This window comes from Peromyscus californicus, unplaced genomic scaffold (genome assembly GCF_007827085.1).
Source record: "Peromyscus californicus insignis strain IS unplaced genomic scaffold, ASM782708v3 Scaffold_5__1_contigs__length_169319896, whole genome shotgun sequence".
NCBI classification, from domain to species: domain Eukaryota; kingdom Metazoa; phylum Chordata; class Mammalia; order Rodentia; family Cricetidae; genus Peromyscus; species Peromyscus californicus.
The window spans coordinates 162,480,912-162,499,572 of record NW_026294573.1 but is presented as its reverse complement, the minus strand read 5'-3'; the positions used below and the strand labels follow the sequence as shown (position 1 = coordinate 162,499,572).

At 39.2% G+C, this 18,661-nt stretch overlaps 1 protein-coding gene across 3 annotated transcripts in view; it reads left to right on the top strand.

Annotated features, from left to right (window-relative positions):
- The first annotated feature begins 1,854 nt into the window (after positions 1 to 1,854).
- Positions 1,855 to 18,661, top strand: part of Pkia (cAMP-dependent protein kinase inhibitor alpha) — a 75,230-nt gene continuing 58,423 nt past the window's right edge. For 2 of the 3 annotated variants that reach the window (XM_052716725.1, XM_052716726.1), the window contains exon 1: positions 1,889 to 2,004. Coding sequence is in view for 1 of the 3 variants with exons in the window: in XM_052716724.1 (XP_052572684.1) it covers positions 1,864 to 2,004 (141 nt within the window). In the remaining 2 variants the exon portion in view is untranslated. Of the gene's footprint in view, positions 2,005 to 18,661 lie in introns of all 3 variants that reach the window. The other variant, XM_052716724.1, reaches the window with a different exon arrangement.

Genomic DNA, 18,661 nt, shown 5'->3' with positions numbered 1-18,661 from the left:
TACAACAATTAAATATAAGGTGGTGTCTTGGAGAGGGGTATAGAAAAGAGTTGAAGAGACTAGGAAGTCTAGAGAAATCTGTATTAACCTTTAGTTAGTGCACGAGTGTTGGCTATGGATTGTAAGGAAGCTGCTGTGTTCCGGTGTGACGCTCATGGTAGAGAATATAGGGAGTGGGCCATATGGGAATCTACTAATTCCTCAGTTCACCTAAACATTAACACTGTGCTAAAATGACATCTATTAAACACTGAAAAGTACTAATGTAGCAATCTAGCAATAAAAACTGCGTTGAGGAGTCATCTGTCATTTCTGCTAGTGACAACATTCCAGTATGCTCACTGTTATTGAGGTCTCTACCACATTTACATTTAAAGTACATATTCAAGGCTAATTTAAGCTAGATATAAGTGAAATTAAGATGTTAGTTCTCAACCTTATTCTGCAATTATGAACTATATGCCTATACCTCTATGAGGCAAGTTAAAAATTCAGCATTCTGCGATAGGAAAGAGGGCTTAATCTTAGGAAAATAAGTCACAGAGATGGTCTAAGATGTCCCAAATTTCAAGTGTGCACACTCCACATGCCAAATTCTGACTTATTAATTTTGTTTTATTTTGTTTGTTATCTCTGTTGGCTACCCTACCTCCTCTGTTCTGGAACTGATAAGAGGAGAAGGAAGTTTTCATTGAGTATCTTCTGTGACCTTGTGCAATTTCAGTGTAAGACGCTGGCCAGACTCCCAGGGTAATACCCACATGATGTAATGATCATGGGGAAGGCCAACATAAGTCGAATGAGGAACCTCCACCCTGCAGAATGCTGGTGATAAGGAAAATCCCTGCTTGGAATTGACTTGGTGGGGAAAGAAACCCTGGCCAAGCAGCAAAGACTAAAAATCCTCAGCGGCCACCAAGACCCTTAGCCGCTGATTTGGTCAGTAACTTGGAAGGAAAAAAAGCAGGAACATGGAGGGAGAAACATAACAACCTTAACAGTTGCTGCTAATTGGAAGAGACAAGGACAAGAGGATTGTGTGCACCCCAACGTTTATTTTTCCCCCTAAGGGAAATTCTGAGAAATCCTTTGGGAGTTACAGCCATCTGTAGATGTGAATTCTGCCTCTTGATTTTCAAATATTATAGCTTTCACCCAGACAGTTTCCCCCAAATGGGGGGACTGGTGGGTAAGAAGAGCAGAGGGAGAGAGTAGGGTGTTGGGCGGGAACAGCCCTAAAATCCTGGGATGACCCTTCTCTGTGTCCTTGGGTGATTTCTGTGTTCTGCCCCTCTTCACTGAGTTGGGGGAACCCCATTCTATCACAATAGCAAGAAGATGAAGAGTTCCAAAGCGTTCAGCTTTCATACCTGCTATAACTGGTGTGTGTGTGTGTGTGTGTGTGTGTGTGTGTGTGTGTGTGTGTGTGTGTGTGAGTGAAAAGCAAATGAATCGTGCTGTGCTGTATTTAAAAAGACCGATTGCCCACTTAGAATTTTTTTTTCCGGAGTATTTGACTGTTTATCTCAATAGACAATCAGCCCTCACATTCAGCGAAATGAACAGTACTGATAAGGAAGATGGAGAGGCTGGGAAACCCACACAGTTAGATGGAGCTGTCCAAACAGCCACAGTGACAGGGGAGGACGGGAAGCAAAGACAGAGAAAGTCTGCCTGTCCCTTCTCTTTTCTTGCACAATCCGGCAATGCCGGGTGTGCAAAATCGTTCACAGAAGATCAGCCTTCACGCCGGGGAGCAGCGCGTGTCGGGTGCAGCTGGCAGATGCGGTGGTCTGCCCCCGAGAGGGGAGCGCCTACCCCGCGGCTCGCACCTAGTGCGCTGCTCCGGCGGGGGATGACTTCATGCGGCCCGCCTGGAGTAGCCAGCGGCGGCTGCAGCTGCAGGTGGGGCGGGGGCCGCGCGAGCCCAGAGATCCCAGCACACGCGGCCAGACGGCGGGACAGCAGCCCGGGGCAGCCAGGACGCGCCTTTCCATCCTGAAGGTAAGCCACTAGCCCGCGCTAGCCGCCCGGAGCCGGGCTTTCCGCCTGGGTGATGACTGGCTTTGTAAGACCCGGAAAAGGAGAGAGAACCCTGCTGCATTCTGCAGTGGGAAAAGGCGTAAGGGAGTGAAAGGTTGATAGCCTTGCTTTGGAGATGGGAGGAGAGGATGTTCCCGAGCAAACAAAGGGGCTTTCAGCCTCCAGCTCTTAAAGGTGATCAACCATTTCCGTAGCATGATGGTTTAGACACCAAGGAGGATTCGAAATGTGAAACAGTCTGAACAGTCTGAGTGCCCGTTTTACCTTTGTGTCTTCCACCTTCATTCGGTCATTCCCTGGCTTGGGAGCATCATGTCCTTGGAAGCAGTTGGGGAAGTCGTCAGTAATCTTGCCCCTCTGTGTCTTCTTTGGTTCTCTGCCATCCCTGGTGTCAGGGTGTTTCTTCACTCACCTCAATGTCATAACACCTGCTCGCTTCAATGCTGCGCCTTTGGGAGTCCGGGTGGAGGGAAAACTTCGCTCTCCTCCGAGTTCTGCTTGCTGTGGGCTGCACTTGGCGGTTTCTCCCTTCATTTTCATCCTCCCTGTCAATCAGTTCATTGATTGACAGAGAGGCTGTATCTACTCACGGGTCAACTCATCGTCTCTTGTGCTCCTTCAGTTCCGTGGCTGACTTCATCAAGGACCCAAAAAGGGCATTGCCTCTCACAGGGTTCCTTATTGGGTATTCCCTTAACATACTACGACCGGTGTACTTTCCCCAGACGAAAGAATAAAATGCCCTGCTTTCCGCTCAGGACCAAGGTGGTTTTCTCTAACTGCCTTTCTTGCAGTCACTCTGGTCGGATAGTCACAATGGCTTGGGCGGGAAAACAGACTATACTGGGCTCTGCAGGCAGTTTTCTCTGTACAGCCATGGGTAGAGGAACACTGGAAATAGCGGTCTATCTAGTTCACTTTAAAAAAAAAATTCTAGCTTTCCGGGATGTAAGCAAATTAGCTATCAGAGTTTGGGGCAACCATTCCAAAAAATAAGTAGCGTGCTTGTGCTAGGATTCCTCAATAACCTCCAAATGGGGCTTTCCCATTGGCAGACAGAAAGCCTGGCGGTCTGCCCAATCCCAGGCTTGGATTATTTGATCATCCCAGGTTTGTCTCCTCGTATATAGGTTCCTCACACTCTGAGCCTCCGCTGCCGGTCGCCCCCACCCCCCGCCCCCAGCCCAAGTCCTTATTCCTGTTGTCACCTAGTTGCATACATCGGAATATGATGTGAAGCGTTAAGATGGCTGTGGTGGGTGCTGCGGATGTGTGCCTCACCATCAGAGCCGTTACAGTAAACCAGATTGTGGGGAGTCCATGAGCCAAAATTCCATTTAATTTTAAAGATCTGTCATCCCGACACTTGCAATTGGAAAAGCGGTTTGACTCAACAGCCATGCCGTTTCCTTCAGTAGAAAAGGTGATAAGGCAATGAAGAAGAGGACAAAATCTACCCTAAAATGTCACGGTTGCTTGTCTCTCCTTCCCAGGGTGCGAATTCTCTGAAGTCAGGCTAATTCTAGTGTGCATTGGTGCTACTTTTCTAATTACAAATTCCTTGTGAGAAATCCACTCTAGGAAGATGTAGATTTGTTCCTTTGTCTCCACTCTCAGTACCCGAGCAGAGGGAGGGGGTGCCCACCACAAAATGGTCCATTCCACCAACTGTCTCGGGGATTTTCAGGAACTGAGGGCCGTTTCTGTTTGTTGATTGTTGTGATTGTGTTTTGAACGTGGTTTGTATTTCAGGTATTTAACACTTGAGATTCTAGAGTTTTGACTCAGTAACATCTTCTAGTAAAGGAAACAGAGAATAAGATTTGGGTGTGGGGAAAGTCCTTACTACCATGACCTTTCCTGATTTAAAAATACTGAATGCATCAATCATTTTCTTCTGAAAAATAACTAATTTTATAATAAATATAAATAATCCCTTTTAAAAACTTAGCTCAATGCTTTCTAAATCCAAGTCCGATTATATAATGATCACTCGATCCTACAGGAATAAAAACAATTTCTATAATGCTAAGAGCTATATGTTTTGGTTAAGAGAGAGCTATCTGAGAACATCCCAATAGTGGTTAAGAATTCTAAGACTGTTATTTGGTTTCTGAGGAAAGAAATCAGTTCAGGATCAAGGGGCTGGTGCTTGGTGAGCTGGTAGGATGCCTGCCAATGTTGTCACTGGAAACAAATCTGCTAAGTGAAGGGCTGGAGTCAAAGGCACCTTGTAGGGAAGAAGACAACTTTAAGATGTCATTTTCATTCTGGTACAAATAAGGAGGACGGGACACATACGGAACTCCAGATATGGACCTTGTTATGTTTAAACAGTTTTGAGAAATATTTATAAACTTAGAGCTCTAAGTAGGAACTCACCCACTCTCATACACACACACACACACACACACACACACACACACACACACAGTTACACACGCACATACACTCACGCTCACAAATAAATGGTGCTTCGACTAGAATTGATTTATCACTGTATTTCCTTTACTTTACAAGTTTTTCGGGTAAAAAAGAGAATGAATTAGCTGGTTGGTGTTCAGAAATGAAGAAGGAATAGAGAACAGAATGCTTCACAGAATTAGGTGCTAAATGAGCTGCGAGCATTCCTGTATGTTTGACAAGATAGAATTGAAGTCAATCAGTTGCTTTCACACCACATGGACACCGTTGATGTCTAGCAGGCAGTAATATCAGATCCTTAGGAGGGGCAAATTGAGAGGTCGGAGTTGACTTCTCATGACAAAAGAGTGTGTCGTGGTTTGTACTGCTGCCATTTGCTGTACTTAAAATAGCCTGGAGTTGAAATAATGAAAAAATGGAAAAGAAAGACAAAGGAATAAATGCCATTTTTGTTTATCCAGTTCCTCTACTGAGAATGAGTGGGGAAAATGGTGTTATATTGGAGTTCTGAGCTCAAGTATGGAACCCTATCTCAAACAAACACAAAAAGCTACTTTGACTATTACTAGTGGTGCCTTAATGGACAGAGGTCTGCAATACTCTATTTTTTTCAGTATTTATGATAAATAATACCTACCATGCAGAGTGAGAGCTCTTCATCCAGCTCATTAACCCTGTCAAAGCAACCAATGCCCAGCCATACATGAATTCATTCCCATACACGCCTCCTGATAGCAGGCATGGTTAGCCATCCTTCCAGGTCTTGTTCACAGCTGCCCCTGGCTCTTCCATGATGCCTTCTCTACTGAGATAAGCTTTCTTCTGCTTTGTCTAAATCCCTGTTGTTTTTTATGTCTTACACTAGCCTTTCATGTGAAGATGCACTGTCTCTTTATCAAACGCAGACATACAAAACAAAGTCCGGGACTAAAATCAGCATATTACCAGCAACAAATTTTACAGTGCCCAGCTATGTGTATCCAGGGAAAATGTTATGGATCTTTCATGACTAAGGGACCCAAACTTAGATTACTGTGTTGACAAATGTGTAGAGGAACACTGCCAGAAGTTGACTGCTGTAGTCTGCTTTGAGACACACTCATTTATCATTAGAAAAACTTATATCTCCTTCACTTGTAATTTACTCTTAATATTGCTCGCTGCAGAAATGTATTTGTCTTTGTCAAGTGAAGGAAATAATGATAAATTATGTTCATCCACCAAACAATTTCCAGTGTAAGGAGACACATGTAGCCTTGAATAAAGAGAAATGCATTAAAATTCTCAGCTGGAATGTGTGAGGCTGGAACCAGCCAGCATAGCCGCTGTGAATTCAAACAGGTGTCACGGGAGCAAAACATCAAGAAGGAGAGATTGAAAACTCAAGAGGACACCCTCAGCTGTCACTTTCTCTACATTCCCCCTAAATCTTTTGGTTTCTAGCCAAAATATGACATTGTATAAGCACAACAACTTAGTGTAATTTTTTTAAAAAAAACCTTTGACTATCCCCACTCATGAAATAAATTGAAATTTTATAGTGTATTTTGTAATTTTTAAAAATGTGACAGTGTACACACTTATGGGAAACTGGAACATATATATTGTATATAAGTTTTATGTATCTTAAAATTAGTATATTAATTTAACTATGTAAGATTTGAAATTACATAACACATCAATTTACCATTTTAACTCATTTAATTGCATACATTTGAAGTGTTCTACAAACACTATGCTATCCATTTTCAGAACTTTTTTATCATCCTAAACAGACTCTGTGCGTCAAATAGTAATCCATCAGTCTTTGTACCCTTCAGGCCCTAGTACTCACTCTATCTGTGCCTATAAAATTGTCTATTTTGTCATAAAAAATAGAAATATTGCACTAGTTGTCTTATTATGTCTGGCTTTTTACACTTAACACAATGCATTCAGAGTTCATCCATACCACTCTGTGTCAGGATTTCATTCTAATGTAAAGCTATTTTATTCTATGCATATACTGGATTTTGTAATTTTTAGTTGCAGAACACTTTCAGTACATTATGTTTCTAACATGCATAATGCTATTTAGAAAATTAATAGTATTTACCAGTTTTCTATGTGTATTGTATGTCATAATTTATTCAGTCAAAAACAGTTTGTAAGTATGTATTAAGTTCATAGTTGTCTTGTGATTTCAAGCCATGGTTATATTGTTATGGACATAGCAGTTATATGTATATAACATAAAGTTATATATCCTGTTTATATATAACATAAAAGTTACTGCATTTTACATTTGGTGGAAGTATGCGTAAACATTTAGGTTTGAATATGTAAGCTAATTATGAAAATTGTGATCTTCTTCAGCAGATAGTATTTATGTTTATGGCTGAACCAGTTCCAACAATCTTGCAAATGAACCCAAGTAATAAAAGGGAATCCATCTAGCATAATCTGAGTAAGGAGAGAGTCTCACATTTTTTCATTTGTAGTTTGCGAAGGAAAACACTCTGCATAAATATTGGAAGATTTCAAGTCTCACATATTCTGTCATTTCAGGATAGTGCCAGTGCATCACAGATGTCAAGTCTTCTAACAACGATGAATTAATGTAAAATGATCTGTAGCAATTTTTCTTTGTCTCAAGTTCCAGAAATGGATTGTTGTATCTAGCCTAATCTAAAGCATGATCTGTTTTTAAAATTCAAATTTATGGACTAGCTTTATGGTAAATCTACTTTGTCTTTCTGGTATATCCTTTTACTTTTTCTTTTTGTTTGTTTTTCTCATATATTACATCCAGATTGCAGTTTCCCCTCCCTCCTTCCCCCAGTCTCTCCCCGCTACCTCCACTCTCCCCCAAATCCACCTCCCCTCAGAAAAGAGCAGGTCTCCCAGGGACACCAACCTAACAAGCATAACAGGCTACAATAAGACCAGGGCCATACCATCACTTCAAGACTGGATGAGGCAGCACAAAAGGGAAAAAGATCCCTCAAGCAGACAGATGAGGCAGAGACAGCCCCCACTCCCACTGTTATGAATCTCACAGAAACACCAAACTATCCAGCCATAACACACATGCAGAGGACCTAAGACAGACCCCTACAGGCCCCTTGGCCTCTGCAAACCCCCAGGAGTCCCAGTCAATTGACTCTGTGGGTCCTCTGGTCCCTCAGATCCTTCCTCCCCCTCTTCCTCGGGACTCCCAAGCTCTGCCTAATGTTTCGCTGTGGGACTCTGCATCTTCTCCCATTAGTTGCTGGATGAAGTCTCTCTGGTCTCTTTGATGAAGATTCTGCTAGGCTCCGGTCCCAGAACACTCTGAAGACAGGAAAAACTGTAGGTCAAAGTTTTTGTGGCTTGGTGGGCGTCCCAGTCCCTCCACTTGAGGCCTTTCCAGTTATAGAAGATGGTTGGTTCAGGCTCTGTGTCCCCATTCCTTTCTTAGCTAAGGTTATTCTCGTAGATTCTGTGGGGTTTCCCTTGCACCAGGTTCCCATTGCACCTCGCCTCAAATTCACCCCAATTCCAGTCGTTTCTCCCAGTGTTTTCGACCCCTGCCACAACCTGATCCCTCCTATTCCCAACCCCAACCATCCACCCATGTGATCTATTCTATTTCCTCTTCCCAGGGAGATCCTTGTATCCCCACTTAAGCCCTCCTTGTTATGTAGCCTCTCTGGGTCTGCGGACTGTCCCACGATTATCCTTTACTTTAGAGCTAATATCCACTTATAAGTGAGTACATACCATGTTTGTCTTTCTGGGTGTGGGTTACCTTACTCAGGATGAATTTTTTCTACTTCCATCCATTTGCCTGCAGATTTCAAGATGTTATTTTTGTTTGTTTGTTTTTGTTTTTCGAGACAGGGTTCCTCTGTGTAGGCCTGGCTGTCCTGGAACTCACTTTTTAGAACAGGCTGGCCTCAAACTCAAGAGATTCACCTGTCTCTGCCTCATGAATGCTGGTATTAAAGGCGTGTGCCACCACAAACCAGCTGTTTGTTTTTGTTTTTAACAGCTGAGTAATACTCCATTGTGTAAATATACCACGTTTTCTTATCCATTCTTAGGTTGAGGGATATCTAGGTTGTTTCCAGTTTCTGGCTATTATGAATAAAGCTGCTGTGAACATAGTTGAGCAAGTCCTTGTGGTAGGATGGAGCATCCTTTGGTATATGCCCAGGAGTGGTATAGCTGGGTCTTGAGGTAGATCTCTTCCCAATTTTCTCAGGAATCTCCACATTTATTTCCAAAGTGGCTGCAGAGTTTGCATTCCCACCAGTGGTGGAGGAGTGTTCCCCTGGCTCCACATTCTCTCCAGCATGAGCTGTCACTTGTGTTTTTGATCTTAGCCATTCTGACAGGTGTAAGATGGAATCTCAGAGTTGTTTTGATTTGCATTTTCCTGATGACTACTGATGCTGAACATTTCTTTAAGTGTTTCTCAGCCATTTGAGATTTCTCTATTGAGAATTCTGTTTATATCTGTATCAATTTTTTTGTTTGGATTATTTAGTCTGTTGATGTCTATTTTCTTGAGTTCTTAATATATTGGATATTAGCCCTCTGTCAGATGTGAAGATGGTGAAGATCTTTTCTCATTCTGTATACTGCCATTTTGTCTTATTGACAGTGTCCTTTGTCCTTTTAGTTTCATGTCCCATTTATTAATCATTGATCTTAGTGCCTGCATTATTGGTGTTCTGTTCAGGAAGTTATATCCTATGCCAATTTGATAAAAAGTTGTTCCCCACTTTCTTTTCTTGAAACACAATTAAAAAAATCCACCAGCTAGTACTTAAGCTGAATTATCCAGTGTTTGGAATATCGAAAGCATCAGTGGAACTATGGGATGTAACTACTCACTGCATAAGTGTGCCTTAGTTACCTTGTGCAGGGGAAGAGAAACACTATAATATAAAGATGAAAGAATGAATGTTGTGACATATATTTAAGGGACATTTAAAACTAATTGGTTGCAAGAATTTATATTTAATGAACAAAATCATTCCACAAAGTAGGCCCTAGACAGATAACAGGGATATTTTATGGATGTTTTTCCTTTGTTGCTAGAGGTGGAGAGACTTATTGATGGACAGTTCTCTTCTTACTTGCTGTTGTCCTTATTTCTCAGAAAAGCAGTCTTAAAATACCCATTCTGACCTTTGCCTATATGAACAATGTGGACACTTCTTAAACAATACATGGCAGCTTCTATGAGAAAAAAAGGTACACGCTTTAAGCTTTCCATTGAGATCTTAGCTGTAGTGCATGCAATCTACTGAATCCTTCTGTTTTGTAACTTTGAATTTAACTGAATAAATAGAAAAGTCAGTAATATCTTTATTGCCTTTTCTTATACTTTCATCCCTGTTCAGCTTCTCTTGATAACTGTAATATAGGAAGGGGACAGCCAGATCTCAAAATTTTCATGCAATTACAAACTTAATCCTGATAGAATATGCCAAAGTGTCTTAAGAGCTGGTGGATGTCAAAAACAATCACTGGTAATAATCTTTCCTAGTCCTCAAACTTGAGCTTAGCTTTAAAGATTAGCGGATTTTCACTACTGACTGATAGTATGTCAGTAATATCAGATTTTTGGGAAAAAAAATCACACGTTTTTGTTTCTAATTATAAAGTATACTTGCTGGTTTTTGAGAAGGATTTATTCTGAAAAGGCTATGTTAGCATTCTCCTCAAGTGAAGTTTTGACAGGGCCGTGTAACCAAGTGTCATCTCGTTTGCTGGTTCTCAATAGTTAAAAACTGGGGCTGGGGCTCAGCCATTAAGAGGAGCACTGACTGCTCTTCCAGGCTTCCAGGGGATCTGGGTAAATTCCCAGCACCCACACATGGCTCACAACTGTCTATAACTTCAGTCCCAGGGGATCCGACACTCTCTTCTAACCTATGCCTTCTCTCTCTCTCTCTCTCTCTCTCTCTCTCTCTCTCTCTCTCTCTCTCTCTCTCTCTCTCTCTCTCTCTCTCTTCTCTCTCTCAAACCAAAACCTACTCATTTGAATTCAATTCCACTTAAATGACGATTTGAGCCAATAGACCTGTAATGCCATCATGTGACATTGTGAAGTCACTATTCACCCCCAAATTAAATCTTATGCAAAATGATCTGACGGAAGACAAGCTCACTGAACAGGGGATGGTGCTTGATGTCTCGATTATCTTAGAGAGAAAAGACAGTAACCTGTTACACAAAATATTTGCAGTGTTTAAATTCTCCTTCCTAGCAAGCAGCATGGGAAATGAGACGAGAAGGCAGTGAAATGTCATAAAAGGAAGAAGTTGAGTTGATTTCAGGTTGCTTGAGTATATGGCTAGTGTGGGTTTCTTTGGTTTATGTTTTTTTTTTTTCAAAAAATTGACAGTAATTTTATACAGCATCCTAATGCAGCTCTTCAGTCGTTTCTGAGATCAGTTAAAACATGTACACTGACCACTGGGATCTCCAGTTCCCTTTCCATTTTTTTTTTTTTTTTATTTTGAGTAGTTTGGGCAACCACTTAGGTTCTCAATGTGTCGAATGAAATTGGATTTGTAATTCATTTGCTAGCAAGGTGAGTTATTTGACCATGCCTGAGCCTCCCGGGGTGCTATTTCAAAGCAATGGGCTCTGATCCTGCAGTCCTGTGGGAATTAGACTCAGCTGCTATTTTTGACTTTCAGGCAACTGATTGGATAATCTGATTCAAGTGACTGGCGTCTTCTTTCCTCTCTGAATTATGTCGAATGTCTACTCGCACTTGTCATTGACTATCAGATGGCAGTGAGGATGTTATGTGGGGGTGTTGATTTCAGAAGCCAAGTGCCATGAAGAAATGGAGCTGCCTCTTCCCTGGAGAAACACAGTTGCTGTTTTCTTTTTCCAGTGACAGTGTTGAATCCCTAAGGAAAGGATAGCTTTAATCCATAAACACTATTAATGTCTGCATCTGCCTCAGACAGGAGCTTAAGCGACTGCTGCTCATCATCTGGGGAAATGATAAATATTTTTAAGACAATTTTGTATTTAATTTTTTGAGAATTTATGACAATGCATTTTGAACATACCTTTTTAATGTGTAAAAATGGGTGAAATTTTATATAGCTAATCAAAATAGTTAAATTATCAAAAAGGAAAACTGATCTGTAACTATATGGTACATGAAATAGAGCTGGGTTTGGTCTGTTACATGTATTTATATTTGAAGCTCACAAAATTTAATATTCACAGAATGGTTCATTACTAGGTACAGCTAATTAGATTTAATTAACAACAACTTTAAACTAGTATTTTAAAAATGCAATGCCTGAAACACAAATTCTCTGATACAATGACAATTAATTCTTGAAAAGCAGATTTCAGTTTTTTGTTGTTGTTGAATGGCTTTATCTTATTTACATGGATCATTTATTTGTGCTTAATGAAACTGGTACAAAAACCATCAAAGGCCTTATGTATTCTATAGTATGCAAATCATAGTTCAAAATTAGTATGTCACAGCTCGAGAGAAGGCTCAACTCTTAAGAGTGCATATTGCCCATTCAGAGGACCCAAGTTTGTTTCCCAGCATCCACATCCAGAAACTTAACAACTACCTGTAACTCCAGCTTCTGGGTATCCAATGCTCCCTTCTGGCCTTTACAGGCACCTGTACTCACATGCACATACCTACATACAAATCCATGCACATATACTTTATTAAAAATAATTTTTAAGTGAGATGTTTGTGGTGATTGACAGCTCTGGCTGCACTTGTATTGATTCACTGGGATTGGTGATCTCTTTATGTTTATCTGGGCATAGAATACCATCATTACCTCGGATGAAAGCATACGTCATTAGTGAATATCTCCTCAATTTGAAGCCAATACATGGGCACAGGAAATTCATCAGACATTCATCAAAGGCTGGACATGGGACCTAGTCTCATTCTAAAATGTTGCCTTGAGAACAAGGAAAATACCTCTGTGAAAGATGCACATTTCTGTATTTGTACATTTATCACAGATGAATAGAAGTGTTTTATGTATGTTATAAGCTAATTTTCTTTAGTTAGTTATATGTGAATAAATATGTATAGATTATGTGTGTGTCTATATTCATGACCTTTCTATTTCAAATACTTGATCACTACAAAGTTGAATTTTATTAAAATTTGAATAATACATGTTTTCTGAATCAATTTTTACAAAGAAAACATAGTTGCATTTTAATATCTGCACATGTACTATATAAAACCTGAACTATAGATATTTATTTAAATGTTTAATAAATGTGTATTACTGACTTATTACTACTACTCATTTAGGGGAAAGCAAAGGCCTGAACACTGCGGTCTTTTAGCTTGAACAGCATACTAGCTTAGATTGTTTTTTTCAGCAGCTAACTGTTTCTGCCCTTCTCATCGGATTTTCTCCGATACCTCGTCCAATGCAAAGGAATTTTTCTCGTCTGTCTGTTTTTCAGGCCGTGTGCCACAGTGCCTCTCTAGTCCTAATTGAACAGAGTGTTTTAGAACTCAGACATTGCCATGGCTACTGAACATGATCGGGTATATTTGTTATGGATCCATGTAGAGAGAAAGTGCCCTGCGATGCTCACACTTTCCTGTTCTTGGCAGAGTGCCCTCTCATCCTTGAATCTAAGAAGGAAGTTACTGAGCTCAAACTAGAACATGGACCAAAGGAGCTGTGATTTTTTTTTTTTTTGAGTCGGAAAACCAAATCTGATCTGACATTTATTCATCTGTCTTCACCATCATGACTCCAGGAGAATATTAGCCAGGTTTTTAAAAATAGCTAATTGCTGATTTCAATTATATTTATGTCAAGCTTCATCATAAATTTAGTCTCATAACACTTTCATGTAAAGAATTCATTTAACAAATAACCCGAGTTACACAGTTACACTGGCTTTTTCTTCTGCGTTACCTTGGAGTAAAATTATAGTAAAAAAAATGCCTAAAGGCCAGACCTATCCATCAGAATTGAAAGGAAAAAAACCTCTTTTCTAAAATTGCTCTCCATAATAAATTTCTCTTAGGACTAATGATATATAAACTGATAGATGTGTGTACATTTGGACAATTTATTAAGTAAATAGTCATGCATCACATATTTTGCTCAATAGCTGACTGTATATTCACTCATAGTGCTGTAGGACTATGTCAGCTACTGATGCAGATATCTTCATTACAATACACTTGATGGTATTCCCACAATGATAGAATTACTTGATGATACATTTCTCAAAACGTACTATGGTGAAATGACATGGTTATAGTATATTTAATTCATGTACTAAATTGTACAAACAGAAATTCTTTTTAGAGAAAAATATTTGTGATATCATTCAATATTTACATTTTATTAATTTGTGAAACATTATATGTGTGTGTCTGTGTGTGTATTGCCCCAAATTTAAGACTGTTCAACTTAGATTTTTCAACTTTACAGGACTTTAATAACAACTGTGATTTACATTAATACCAAAAATACCTAGAACCATTCTATTTCTAACATTAAATACAGTGCTTATTAATCATACTGTAATTCAGCAGTTTGATATAAAGTAGATGTATTTTTAGCACAACTGTAGGCTAGTGTACATATTCTGAGTATATATAGAGGTGGGATTAGGATAGATTGATTCCTGGATTAGCTATACAGAAAGTATCTTCAACTTTGGATGTCGTCTATTCACAGCAGGTTGGTTACATCATGACTCTGTATCTGTGATTTGTATTTCTTGTATATGTAAACTCTTCATTAATAGCAATGGTAGTTTAGGAATTTTAGTTCAACTATAAAATATTAACAGGTTAAAAGTACTACAACTGTAGGGTCAATCAAATTTGAAAGTTACTGATGTCATTGTTATGATTTCTCAAAATTGCTATGTGAAATTTCATATTATATGAAAAAAATCCCTCATTTAGAGTTTCTGCCCCACTTAGACAGGCGGTGGTGGCACACACCTTTAATCCCAGCACTTGGGAGTCACATGCTCTTAATCCCAGCACTTGGGAGGTGGAGATAGATGAATCTCTGAGTTCAAGGACAGGCTGGTCTATGGAGAGAGTTCCAGGACAGCCAGAGTTACACAGAGAAACCCTGTGTCAAAAAAATTAATAATAAATACTAGAGTTTCTGCCCCATTAATCACATAGTATTATAAAGATAATAATGAAATGATGTAGGGTTTGGGAATATAGCTTATACAATTGTTTTATAAATTACAGGTACCTATTGATGACACATATTGATGATAAAATATATTTGATATTAAGTGTTTTCAAATTATTGTACTATATAACTATGACCTTAATAAAATTAACAAATAACTTGCAGTGCTTATTCTGTCTTACCTTATGACTTTCACTAATTATTAGTAGAATAGATGTTAAGTAACAATTCTATAAAGTCCATTTAGAATTTTTAAATCTCTAGTTCTGTTGCTTTTAAAATCTGATACATAAATTCATTAAAAGAAAAGATTCTGGAGTTTTACATAAGCTTTCCAATGCGTCAGTCACTTTAACATTATATATGAAATACATTTAAAAATCTGTATATGGTCTTTAATTAAATACAAATATTGGGGTAGTCCTTGAGACATTTGGTAACATTAAGTGTGCAAGAATGTGATATCCTTTAAGATGTATGGATTTCTAATGTAGATCCTTGAGTTATTTGCACTAAATTATTTTATTCATTAAAATAATAGCTTATAGATACTTGTTTAATTGCAAGATGCTTGGAGAAGGAAATAACATAGATATAAACAACCAAAATTTCATTTTGATAAAGTGCCAAGCAACAACATTACAATGCTAAGCATCTAAAGATCTTTATTCACAAAACGTTTATATATATACATATATATATGTATATATATAAAGGTCCAATGAAAATTGAAAAATCAGTTGTTAGTGCTTAAGCCAAGAGAGAGTCATTGTGTGCTCATCTGCTGTATCAAGTACATTTAACATCTATACACTGCTTCCAGAACTCGGGGGATTTACTTGTGCAGATGCATTTACTAGCTGACCATTGTTAAAAGCGAGGCAAAGATGCTAAAAGGTGAATGTTTCATAGCTTTCTTGAACAACTAAGCTGAAAAGGCAAATATAGTAGGGGAAGACGAATTATTCCTCACCCCTGCCTAAATACAATCAATTATGTTTTAGAGGCATTATATAATCCTCAAAGCATCCCAGTGTTCTTTCTTCTGGTAGACCATACCTACTCTGAAGCTGGAAGAACAAGAGACATGCTCATGTTTCAGACAGAGAACTGGAAGTTCATGGTGGTAATGTGCCAATTTAAGGAGCATCCATAAGAAACAGCAGCGCCAAATCAAACTCATTTCAAGGCAAGGCCAAAGCCGTGCTTTCCTCTCTGCTATGGTATGTAAGATATGATCTCACAAATGAGAACTGGGCTCCAGTCTGCTCCTGAGTACCTATCCCTCAGCAATCCCCACTGCAAACTACACCAGGAAGACCTTTGGGCAGGCTATTTGCATCAAGCCAGATGGACCCGGTTAGCATACTCTCAAGTGTGGTTCACTCTTCTACTTCACCCCTACCCGTATCCTAGTTCGTGTTCCTTTTGATTATCAACTACTTCTGAATATAGTTCGTGTTCCTTTTGATTATCAACTACTTCTGAATATATCCTACACACTACTTGAAGACTGCTATGTGAGTAAGCAAACACAGACTGTACTGATGGGGAACCTGACTTGAATAATTCCAATCTAGTTTGTACTTGTGTAATTCCTCCATTACTGAAATCTTATTACTTGATTTAAGGATACACACATTCACTAGGTCCAATTTAAGACTCATTTCCCATACTATAACATTATTTCTGTAAATTGGATCTAATTGCAACACATAACTTTATAATCTCCCATTTTAAAAGTTATACAAAGTGCACAGAAAATTCTCTCCTATAACTACATTATACAAATTTAATTCATTTTGATTAAGCATCTTTCAAATATGCAATAGTTAAATAACTCGTTCATGAGATTTGCATTATTTAATGCTTCTGAAACATCATCAGTATAGCTCGTTTTTTTTTCAAATAGTTTAACACCTGCCAAGTATTCTTTCAGCTCCTACAAGAAAGCAAGAAAAGAAATATATTTATATTTTTAGCTTTAGTTTTTATTTAAGAATTAGTCACTTGCTGTTATTGAAACACCAAATGTGCTCTTAGTACTAGAGATTTTTTTTCTGTATGAATTTTTCGAAGTGTTTTTGTATGTGGCGTCATTAACTGGTGAAGTGAAGCTTGATTGTCCATTATTTCTTTAATGTCTGATGGTGAGAGCCCTCCTTCAAAGACTTACATTTTCAGTGTGCACATTGGCTGCTAAAATGTCAGAGACTGGTGATTTCGGTTTTTCAGTTGTGAAAAGCAAGATGCTTGAAGAATGGGGCTGAAGAAATGGCTCAGCCCTGAAGAATAGGTGCTGCTTTTACAAAGGATCTGAGTTCTGTTCCCAGCACACCTCTTTTGGGCTACTTTCAAATGCCTATTACACACACACACACACACACACACACACACACACACACACACACACACATCTTTAAAGAAGAAACTAGGGGAATAATTACAATTACATTTTTCTCCATTTAGCCAATCAGCTGCTCACATCAAGCGCCATGTTTCCACATCTAAACATGTCATACAGCCAGTGAAGTGAGAAATATCAGTGCACTAACTCTGTGCTGAAGCTGTTTTAAAGCCAAATGAATTTTTGCTCACAGCAATCCTAGAAGTACATGTTATTATTCTGCTTTCACAGAAGGGCTACCGAGGCATAGAATAATTGAGCACATTATCCATGACTGCGCAGGAAATAGAGGATTAAAACCAGGTGATCTGTTGGGAGAGTCCACTTTCTCAAGCCCTATCATGAACACAAAAGTTTTTACCTCTTCCCTTTGTTCTACAAACATTTACCAAACTGGAGTAGAAAAGAAGAGATACCAAAACCCTGCTCATTTTGTTATGCTCTATACTAGGGTGAAGTTCAATTTAAAGGCTTACAGAGACTTTACTAGAATAAATACTTCTGCATTTATTAGGATTATATCTCTATTAATATTATCAGATGGAGATAACACATGAATTTTGAATTATCACAAGTAAAACCCTGTGGCAGCCTCATATTGTAATATGAATAATTACAGTAATTTTTACAGCAATAATTCTACCTTTCATAAAATTATTATCAGATATATTTCCACCTTTGGCTCTCAACTTAGTTCTGGTTGTACATACTTATGTGTAAAAAGGCATAGAATTCAGTAAGCTTTTTCTTTTTTGTTTCTGAGGTGGGTCTTTCTATCATAGCCTGTCTTAAAGTTTAGGTTGCTGTGATGAAACACCACAAAGGTGACATAGAAAGGAAAGGGTTTATTTGGCTTACATAACGTGAATCACAGTCCACAAGACAGGAACTCAAGCCGGGTGAGAGCATGGAGGCAGGAGTTGATCAGAGGCCATGGAGGGGTGCTTCTTACTGGCTTACTCCTCAGGGCTTGCTCAGCCTGCTTTCTTATTCAACCCAGGACCAGCAGCTAAGGAGTGGTACCACCCACAGCAGGCTGTGCCCTCCCACATCAATTACTGATTAAGACAATGTCATACTTGATAGTGGTGGCCCATGCCTTTAATCCCAGCACTGGGGAAACAGAGGCAGAGGCAAGTGGATCTCTGAGTTCTAGGCCAGTCTGGTCTACAGAGCAAGTTCCAGGACCACCAGGGCTACACAAAGAAACCCTGTCTCAAAAAAGAAAAAGCAAGGAAGGAAAGAAGGAAGGGAGGGAGGGAGGGAGGGAGGGAGGGAGGGAGCAGTGGTATGGTGGGGGAAGAAAATGTCCTACAGGTTGGCCTATAGTCCAATCTTATTCAGCCAATTTCTCAGTTGAGGCTACCTGCTCTCCGATGACATTAGCTTGAGTCATGTTGACATAAAGTTGGCCAACACATAGCCCAAGGCTGGTCTTGAACTTGTTGTGTATCACAACTAGGTCTTGAACTTTCTGTAAAGTCTAAGCTGATGTCAACTTCTTTGTCTTCCTACCTCAACCTTTCAAGTATTTGGATTGTAGACTTGCATCACCATGGTAAGTTCCCCAGTAAGGTTTTAAATTAGGTTTTCATCATCGGGGAGATTG